General features: G+C 38.6%; 1 protein-coding gene and 1 pseudogene across 1 annotated transcript; one reads left to right on the top strand and one right to left on the bottom strand.

Moving 5' to 3' along the window:
- The first annotated feature begins 2109 nt into the window (after positions 1-2109).
- On the top strand, positions 2110-3039 carry LOC117089979 (olfactory receptor 2AP1). The gene has a single exon (XM_033221782.1). It carries the CDS (start codon positions 2110-2112, stop codon positions 3037-3039), a length of 930 nt encoding a protein of 309 aa, XP_033077673.1.
- Positions 3040-7045: 4006 nt separating this feature from the next.
- LOC117090862 lies at positions 7046-10121 on the bottom strand (annotated as a pseudogene).
- Between the last annotated feature and the right edge of the window lie 541 nt (positions 10122-10662).

Here is a 10662-nt window from a genome sequence, read left to right as displayed (position 1 = left end):
GATGGTAAAAAACAGAAGCAGCAGACTACTTCTTACCAAGAGAAGTTTGGAAATGTGTGTATTTCTATGAAATGTAGTATAGAACTTGCTGGCAGAAAAGGTAAAAAAAAAAAATGCAACAAATCTTGTACTATTTTGTAATTATGTCGCCTTCTAATTTTAATTTACCACCAAGAACATTTAGGATTAAAATCTCGCAATAGTCATTTCGACAGTCAAGTCAAGAAGTATGTTAACTGTTTATAGCTTCATTTATTTTACTTCTCAGGAGTTGTAAATCCTGAAACTGATGCAGATGTGAATATTCAACCACTCCCTGAAGACTCCAGGTTAGTAACCAGGAGGGAAGGGCATCTGCAGCTGATGCTCTCTGGTTACCATCCTCAGCACCACCAACCCATCTCCAAGCTAACCTCTCTGGACCCTCTTCTCTCAGTTGCATATTTAGTTTGTTCCCTAAGTTATTTACAATAACTTTTCTTGATCCCTGATTTCAACTGTTGACTGCAACCCAATAAGAAGTTATAAAATCAATTTAATGGGCTGCAACCAGAATTTTAAAAATTAAATAGAAAATATCAGATTTTATCACATGGCCAGGTACAGTGCCTCACATCTGTAATCTCAGCACTTTGGGAGGCCAAAGTGAGAGGATCATTTGAGCCTAGGAGTTCAAAACCAGCCTGGGCAACATAACAAGACCCCATCTTCACAAAACATAAAAAAATAATAATAATTAGCTGGGGATGGTAGTGCATGCCTGTGGTCCCAGCTACTCAGGAAGCTGGGGTAGGAGGATCACTTGAGCCCAGGAGATCAAGGCTGAAGTGAGTCATGATCATGCTACTGTGCTCCAGCCTGGGTGACAGAGTAAGACTGTGTCTCAAAAAAAAAAAAAAAGATTATACCATATGTAGTAAGAAATGCTCTATAAAACTTTTAAGTGAGATCTATATGTGTTCATTAAAATATACATAATTTAGAATGAATTTTAATCAAAAATGCTTTAAAGCTGCTGCCTTATAAACATTTATAAAAACATAACTAGAAAGAAATCTTGAATAAATCAATAAGGGCACTCCCAGATAATGTGACTCTTTACCTGTATGAGCTCACAAATAAGTAGAAACTTATTTGAAATGCCCATGAAGTACTCAAGTATGGAATCTCCCAGAAAATCCTGTATCATAGTTTTATACATTTTCCCCATAAAATTCACATGCCCACATACACAAAATGTTTTACACATAATTTAATGGATTTACAGACATAGTAAATCTAATCTAGGGATTAGTAGATCCCTGGTTTAAAAATTCTTGCTTTAAATATTCTTAAGATCCTAAAATTTCCTTAGAATGTAATAGAATCTCCCTACCCTTACAGGAAAGCAAAATTCTAGATGTAAAGATTCTGAATGTGTTTGAGGAAGTATTCTAATCTAATATTTACTGACCCCTAGAAAATATGTAGAATGTTTCAAAGGACAGAATAGCATAACCCTAATACACAGATATTTGAATCTAACAGACAGACATAGGCTAAGAATTTGGAGGGTCCCCTGGAAAGAAGTGAGAAGATGATACTTTTTTTGCATCAAGGGAATTAAGGAAACTGAACCCAAAGAAAAATGAGAAACTGCTATATTTATACAAAAAAAAGGTAGGGAAGAGTAAGAAAAACAACAATTCTGAGAAGAGTTAGGCACACAAAGGAAGTGGGGCAATGAATGGGGTCAATGAGAAATAAAGTTAACGTTGGGGGAAAAAAATATTCTGGAAGGAGGTAGCAGCTGGAGACATTATTTTATTAACTTATTTCACAACTTTTTGAACATCATCTATGAGGCAGACACTTGCCTCATGTGAGCACTAGGGAGACTACAATGTGGAAAAACAATGACAAGAATTTTTCTCCATAGGGCAAATGGGACTGGAAGGATCCAACATCATTCAAATGGGCCACTGGTCTGGACCATGTCATCAGAGGAGTTCATCGTCCATTTCATTTTGTTCTTGTCAGACTTCATCTGTTCATTTCAGAGCACCTCTTCCTTTCTCACCTTTGGTTACTACTCTCTTTTTCACTTTGAGACTCAAAATTTTTTCAACAATGAAAAATAAAACCGTTTTAACTGAGTTCATCCTTCTGGGTCTAACAGATATCCCTGAACTCCAGGTGGCAGTTTTCACCTTTCTTTTCCTTACGTATTTACTCAGCATCCTTGGAAATCTGATTATCCTCATCCTCACCTTACTGGACTCCCACCTTCAGACTCCCATGTATTTCCTTCTCCGGAACTTCTCCTTCTTGGAAATTTCCTTCACAAACATCTTCATTCCCAGGGTCCTGATTAGCATCACAACAGGGGACAAGAGTATCAGCTTTGCTGGCTGCTTCACTCAGTATTTCTTTGCCATATTCCTTGGGGCCACAGAGTTTTACCTTCTGGCTGCCATGTCCTATGACCGCTATGTGGCCATCTGCAAACCTCTGCATTACACCACCATCATGAGCAGCAGAGTCTGCACCCAGCTGATTTTCTGCTCTTGGCTGGGTGGGCTAATGGCTATTATACCACCAATCACCCTGATGAGTCAGCAGGACTTTTGTGCATCCAACAGGCTGAATCATTATTTCTGTGACTATGAGCCTCTTCTGGAACTCTCATGTTCAGACACAAGCCTCATAGAGAAGGTTGTCGTTCTTGTGGCATCTGTGACCCTAGTGGTCACTCTGGTGCTAGTGATTCTCTCCTATACATTCATTATCAAGACTATTCTGAAACTCCCCTCTGCTCAGCAAAGGACAAAAGCCTTTTCCACTTGTTCTTCCCACATGATTGTCATCTCTCTCTCTTATGGAAGCTGCATGTTTATGTACATTAATCCCTCTGCAAAAGAAGGGGATACATTCAACAAGGGAGTAGCTCTACTCATTACTTCAGTTGCTCCTTTGTTGAACCCCTTTATTTACACCCTAAGGAACCAACAGGTAAAACAAGCCTTCAAGGATATGGTCAAAAAGCTTGTGAATCTTTAAAGAATTTAAGAATTATCTGTGGGACTAGGTATGAAAAAAGAGAGAAGAAAAAAGAATTTAAGAATTTAAGATTTCATTGATGAGTCGCTACTATGTACTAAGCTCTCTGATGGTTATTAAGCACTCAATAAAGAGTTAAACTTCAGTTCAGTGGGAAGGACTTGGAAATAAATTACAACCTGTTAAGTGTTAATAGTGAAATGAATATGGTTTTATTCTATTTAGTTACTTAATTGAATAACTCAACCTAAGTTAGAGAGAAAATAAATGTTTTCAGAGGGGGTAAAGAAAGAAATTTTGGTAGAAGAAATATTGTGAAATAGGAGCACAAAATTTCAATCCAAGGAGACTGAGTAAATGTTACCACTATTAGTTTCAGTCAAAACAAAACAAAAAGCTATGGAGATGATAAATTTAGTTTTGAATTAAGTTAAATTCTCTTTTAAAATAAGTTAAATGCCCATCTGAATTTGGAACCAGATCTATGAATTTCACAATCCTTAAAATGTACATGGTAGTTAATGATGTGGGAATAAATGAGGTCATACATAAAAGCATGTATAGAAAAGGCTTAAATATTAAATGCTAAGGATTGTCCCAAAAGTTAAAGAGCAGAAGCAGCAGACGGGTTAATAAGAAAGGCAGTTGACCTATCGAATTTATGGGAAGAGATGTCTCAAGAAACATAGTTTGTTGTCAATGTGAAGTGCTACAGAGAGCGATTAATAGGAAGAATGAAAGTGTGAGAACTGACGATTGGATTGTTGTTGATCTTAGCCATTTTCAGCAAATGTGAAAGTTGGGTAGGAAGTTGGGTTGGGTAGGAAGAAATCAGATTGTTGTGGGTTACTAGTGAATGGGAGCTGACAAATTAGAGAATGATAAAATGGAATTTTGTGAATAGAGAAATGAAAAGAATGAGCCCCAAGTTATATTTCTCCATGGTGTTCTGTGCTTTTTCACTGGTAATATCATAATAATGGTTATAGATGTAAATCCGTATTCACCTCTAGTCTGTAAGGCACAGGAGTGCAGGGATAATAACTTCTTAATCACAATTTCATCTGCAATGCCAAGCAATGGTAAGTGCTCAATAAATAGTTCTTAAATGGATGAATGATGGATGGATGGATGGATGGGTGGACGGAAGGACGGATGGGTGGGTGGACAAATGAATGAGGGGTCCCAGAACAGATTTTTTTTTTTTTTTTTTTTTTGAGACGGAGTCTCGCTCTGTCACCCAGGCTGGAGTGCAGTGGCCGGATCTCAGCTCACTGCAAGCTCCGCCTCCCAGGTTTACGCCATTCTCCTGCCTCAGCCTCCCAAGTAGCTGGGACTACAGGCGCCCGCCACCTCGCCCGGCTAATTTTTTGTATTTTTTAGTAGAGACGGGGTTTCGCCGTGTTAGCTAGGTTGGTCTCGATCTCCTGACCTCGCGATCCACCCGTCTCGGCCTCCCAAAGTGCTGGGATTACAGGCTTGAGCCACCGTGCCCGGCCCAGAACAGATTTTTTTAATGCAGGTTTGTGATCATTTGAGGGCTTATATACTTTGAGAAAGGAACTATCAAGACATGCTACATACGGACTTAGATCTGCCTGGAAATTCCACTCTGTTTTACTTATGGGGAATTGAAGCTTCAATAAGTGAAATCACTTCTGCAAGGTCACACAGTTAAGTGCCTGCACTACAATCAGAAGCCAAATCTGTCTGGTGCCAGAGCCCACCTGCTTAACTACTGAGCCATACAGCCATTCTAACTAGTTTTACCATTTCCTCTCCCCAACACTTCTAAGTATTTTAAGTGACCTTGATTTTTTACCTATCTCATTTTTCCAAGCTCTCAACAAGCTTTGTTAGAAGACTTTTGGGACATGATTCTCTTTAGGAAGTTGCAAGTATACATAAGCCTATATTATTCCACCCTATGGCTCTTGACTTCTCTCAAAATCCTTCTCCTTTCCACATCCATATCTCTTGTGAAGAATGTGGATCTCCTGGTTATTTTCTCACTTTCAAAAGGAACAGAAAGATCCCAAAGAGCATGGGAACTAACAAAACAGTATTTTGCTTCCATCCTACCCCCAACACACACAATAATAAGATTTCAATGAGGATTAAGTAATGAACCAGGAGACTCATATAAGCTGCTAACTGGACTCACTTCCTCCCTATTTATCTTCTGTCTGAGCTATGGGGGAATGGCCTTGGCTTCTAGACTTGAGGGCAGAAATGGTGGTCTACTACATATAATAGTGTCTACTATATAATAGGTACTCGATAAATGTTCAATTAGTAAAAGAACAAATGTACAAATGAAAAATGTCTTTATTACTTAAGGTTCGAGCAATTATCATAAGCTTTTCTACAAGCTACTTGTTTTTTAAAGGCTCTAATTTGACTGGGCACAGTAGCTCATGCCTGAAATCCCAGCATTTTGGAACGTCAATGCAGGTGGATTGCTTGAGCTTAGGAGTTTGAAACCAGCCTGGGCAACATGACGAAAACCTGTCTATACACAAAAATAAAAAAAGTAGCTGGGTGTGATGGCATGCACCTGTAGTCCCAGCTACTTGGGAGGCTGAAGTGGGAGTATCACTTGAGCCAAGGAGGTTGAGGCTGCCATGCACCAGGATCTCACCACTGCACTCCAGCCTGGGTGACAGACTGAGACCCTGTCTCTCTCTCTCTCTCTCTCTCTCTCTCACACACACACACACACACGGGGTCAAAATCTTTGAAGACGTTTAAGCACATTTTATTTTGTTGATCTTTTGTATATTTTTAGTCTCAATCTCATTTATTTTTGCTCAGATCTTTATAATTTCTTTCCTTCTACTAATTTTGGCTTTTGTTTGTTCTTGCTTCTCTAGTTCCTTAAGATGCATCATTAGGTTATTTGAAATCTTTCTGGTTTTTTGATGTAGGCATTTATCTCTATAAGCTTGCCTCTTAATACTGCTTTTGCTGTGTCCCATGTTTTGGTATGTTGTATTTCTGTTTTTATTTGTTTCAAAGAATTTTTTCTTCTTAATTTCTTTCTTCACCCATTGGTTGTTCAGGAACACATTGTTTAATTTCCATGTATTTGCGTAGTTTCAAATGTTCTTGTAATTCATTTCTAGTTTTATTCCATTGTGGTCAGGTAAAATATTTGATTTGATTTTAATTTTTAAAATATTTTTGAGACTTTTGTGTGTCCTGACATATGGTCAGTCCTGGAATATATTCTTAGCGCTGATAAAAAGAATATGTTTTCTGCAGCTGTTGAGTTAAATGTTCTGTAAATATCTTTTAGGTCCATTTGGTCAATGATGCAATTTAAATCCAATGTTTCTTTGTTGATTTTCTTTCTAGACAATCTGTCCAGTGCTGAGAGTGGGGTGTTGAGGTCTCCAGGTATTATTGTATAAAAGCTTATCTCTCCCTTCAGACCTAATAATATTTCCTTTAAATACCTGGGTACCCTGGTGTTGGGTGCATATATATTTATATTGCTATATTCTCTTGCTAAATTGATCCCTTTATTATTTATGTAATGTCCTTCTTTTTTTTTTGTTTGTTTGTTTTTTGTTTTTTGTTTTTTTTTTTTTTACGGCTTTTGACTTGAAGTCTGTTCTGCCTGATATAAGCATAGCTACTTCTGTTTACTTTTGATTTCCATTCATATGGAATATCTTTTTCCATCCCTTCACTTTCAGTCTGAAAATGCCTTTACAGGTGAGGTGAGTTTCTTATAGGCAACATATAGTTGAGTCATGTTTCTTTAACCATAAAGTCAGTAAACATCTTTTTTTTTTTTTTTGAGACGGCATCTCACTCTGTCACCCAGACTGGAATGCAGTGGTACGATCTCTGCTCACTGCAACCTCCATCTCCCAGGTTCAAGTAATTCTCATGTCTCAGCCTCCTGAGTAGCTGAAATTACAGGCATGTGCCACCAGGCCCAGCTAATTTTTGTATTTTTAGTAGAAATGGTGTTTCGCCATGTTGACCAGGCTGGTCTCAAACTCCTGGCCTCAAGTGATCCACCCACGTAGGCCTCCCAAAGTACTGGGATTACAGACATGAGCCACTGTGCCTAACTAGTCAATACCTTTAAGTAGGCATTTAACTTGTTTACATTTAAGATTATTGTTGATAAGTGATGACTTACTCCTATTATTTTATTTATTGCTTTCTGGTTGTTTTGTATATCGCTTGTTCCTTACTTCCTATCTTATTGTCTATTTTTTTGATTGGTAGTAATAAGATTTGATTCCTTTGTTTTTCCTTTTTCTATTGGCTCTACCAGTGAGTTTATAGTTTTGTATATTTTCATCATGGTGGTCATCATTTTTTCTCTTCCAGATGTACGACTCCCTTGAACATTTCTTGTAAGTCCAGTATGGTGACTATTAATTCCCTTCATTTTTGCTTGTCTGCCACATATTTTATTTCTCCTTCATTCCTGAAGGATGAATTTGCTGGGCATAATATTGTTGGCTAGCAGGGGTTTTTTTTCTTTCAGTACTTTGAATACATCATTCCATTCTCTCCTGGCCTGTAAGGCTTCTGCTGAGAAATCCACTGTTAGTGTAATGGGGATTCCCTTATATATGACTTAATGCCTTTCCCTGGCTTTTTTTTTTAAAGTTTTTTCTTTGTCTTTGGCTTCTGACAATTTGACTAAAATGTGTCTTGGAGAGGACATGTTTGGGTTGAATCTATTTGGGGGTTTTTTGAGATTCCTGTATTTGGATGTCCAGCCCTCTCTCAAGAATTGGAAATTTTTGACCTATTATTTTATTAAATATGCTTGCTATACCATTTCCCTAATTTTCTCCTTCTAAAATGCCCAGAATACAAATATTTGTTTGCTTAATGGTGTCCTGTAAATCCTATAGGCTTTGTTCACTTTTCTCTTTTGTTTTCCAGTCTGCCTGTGCTATTTCAAAAGACCTGTTTTCAACTTCAGAAATTATTTATTCTGCTTGGTCTAGTCTCATTAAAAAGTGAAAATCTTTATGGTCTAGGACCTTTTGCCACATTACTAAATTCAGTGGTGGATGTCTAATAGATATCTCAAACTCAAGCATTCTAACTAAGTGTCTAATCTACACCACCTCCCCATCTCACCTGACAATCTCTCCTTTCCTCCAGCCCCTGGCAAATTTGCTTTACCCACAATGAGCCTTTCCCATCTCAATCCCATGGTTTTAGTCTTAAACAATCCTACTACTTTTGGTTTCTCTGAAGATCTCACCTGACTGGAAACAAGTGCCTATAAATGCATCACTCTGAGCAATTATAGATGAAGTTAGCTTCAAGCTGGGCAAAAATGTCTGTGTGAACACTAATGGGAAGGGACACTTGAGAATCAAATGACAAATCGATTTGAGAACAAGAAGACACAGAAGAATCAAGGCTAGCCCACTGTGCAGAAGGTACAAAGTTTTGTGAAGCATAAGACATATCTGTCTGTACATTAATTGAAGAAACGCTATTCTTTGGGCATGTGCTCCCTATTTCTTGCAAAGAATTGGAGAGACTTTTACCCAGGTTCACTTGAACAACAGTATTAATTGGCTCAACAGCAACAGGATTTACAATTTTTTGAAAGAGGTAGGCTCTTCTTAAGAGAGCAAACCTCTGAATCTAGGGCATGGATCAGGGTTCCTATTGACAAGGTAGTAGGTACATAGACTCTATGGCAGAAGCCTCATCAATACCTCACACCACAGGTTCAGCAGGGAGTCAGCTGCAGGCTCAACGACAAGCATAGGAGAAAACTACGTCACAGGTAACCAAAACCACTTTGGGATATGGTAAACGCAACTTCTGAGGCTATCTCAGAGGTGTTGTAAGAGTCTGCTTTCTGGCATTAGAGCTTCAAGATTATTCAAAAAAAAAGCTACTAGTTTTATTTCTGAAGCTTCTGGTTCTTGAGTGTCTGTCTAGGAGTTGGCTGGTTGCTTAGTGATTCAACAGTCTTATTGGACAATCTCTAGCTTTATAGACAGTTCTACATTTTCCTTTTCTAACTAGGTAGATATCTGGGTTCTGCAGAGATCATGGCCAGTTTAGTAAATGTGAGACTGTAATACCATTCCACTGGCATAGGGACAGACACACGTGCACTCACAAATCTTGCCACAGTCCTCCAAGTGTCTTTTCAAGTCTCATTACTACATTTCTGTTCTCAGCATGCATTTTCATAAAGTGCTGCTTTATGAGAGAAAATTGAGAAAATGGTCTGTGAGAGCCCGCAGGGCATCCTTCAACTGGACAGTAAAATTTCAGTACGGGTTTTCAAACCATTTCTTTTTCTTTTTTTTTTAACTTTTATTTTAAGTTCAGAGATACAAGTGCAAGTCTGCAACATAGGCAAACTTGTGTCCTGGGAGTTTGTTGTACGGATTATTTCATCACCCAAGTATTAAGCCTGATACCCATTAGTTATTGTTTCTGATCCTCTTCCTCTCCCTCCTCCCCCTCCACCCTCCAGTAGGCCCCAGTGTATGTTGTTCCTTTCTATGTGTCCAGGTGTTCGCCTCATTTAGCTTTTCCACCTGTAAGTGAGACCATGCAGTATTTGGTTTTCTGTTCCTGAGTAAATTTGCTAAATATAATGGCCTCCAGCTCCATCCATGTCCCTGCAAAAGACATGTTGTTGTTTTTTTTTATGGCTGCATAGTATTCCATGGTGTATATGTACCACATTTTCTTTATCCAGCCTATCTCTGATGGACATTTAGGTTGATTCCATGTCTTTCCTATTGTTAATAGTGCTACAATGAGCATACGCATGCATGTGTTTTTATAAGTGAATGATTTATATTGCTTTGGATATATACCCAGTAATGGGATTGCTGGGTTGAACAGCATTTCTGCCTTTAGGTCTTCCAGAATCACCAAACCATTTATCATTGTTGGGTGTACTATTCCATCCTGCAGACAGTGGCTGTTGACCAGGCGCATGCTGAGCGTGGGGCTGCTGGGCAGGATCTTGCACAGCCAAGCACTGTGTGCAGGTTGTTGGCCCACACTGCCTGGGACAGCTTAATCACCAACTGCTGGATCAGCTCCCAGGATGATGGCATCAGGCTGCAGGCTGCTGTCCCTCATTTGGGGTCCCAGAGGCCCCCACAGTCCTGAGGCAGCCTCGACTTCACTTAAGGCTGCCAGGGTGGCCAGAGGGCCAGCCGCCAGCACTGCTGTCAAGGTTCCCATACAGCCACAGAGCATGATCATCTACACTACTCTCTGATCTGAACTATAATTATCTGTGGGTGGATTAGTGAAAGAAATCAACAATACCTGCTATGCTATGTTCCTTTAATTTAGAAAAAGGCAAATATGAAAAACATGATAACCTCAATTCTGAGTAGGGTAAAGGCAAGAGTATAAAAATTTCTTTGTACATTTCTCTAATTTATTTTATTTTATTTAACACACAAGGAGACAACATTTCTCTATTTTAAATATCTCAATAAAGAATCTTTACTTGGCGACCATTTTTATCAAATGTGTGGCATTTGATGAAATCATATATACTTCCTCCAAAATATTATGATATAGCCTCCTTTGTGACAAAGAAAACTCCACAGAACATAATATTCTTGGAAAATACTGCCTCTAGTT

This window comes from Trachypithecus francoisi, unplaced genomic scaffold (genome assembly GCF_009764315.1).
Source record: "Trachypithecus francoisi isolate TF-2019V2 unplaced genomic scaffold, Tfra_2.0 Lachesis_group11, whole genome shotgun sequence".
Taxonomy (NCBI): Eukaryota; Metazoa; Chordata; class Mammalia; order Primates; family Cercopithecidae; genus Trachypithecus; species Trachypithecus francoisi.
The sequence above is the reverse complement of the archived record's forward strand: the minus strand, read 5'-3'. Positions and strand labels throughout refer to the sequence as shown.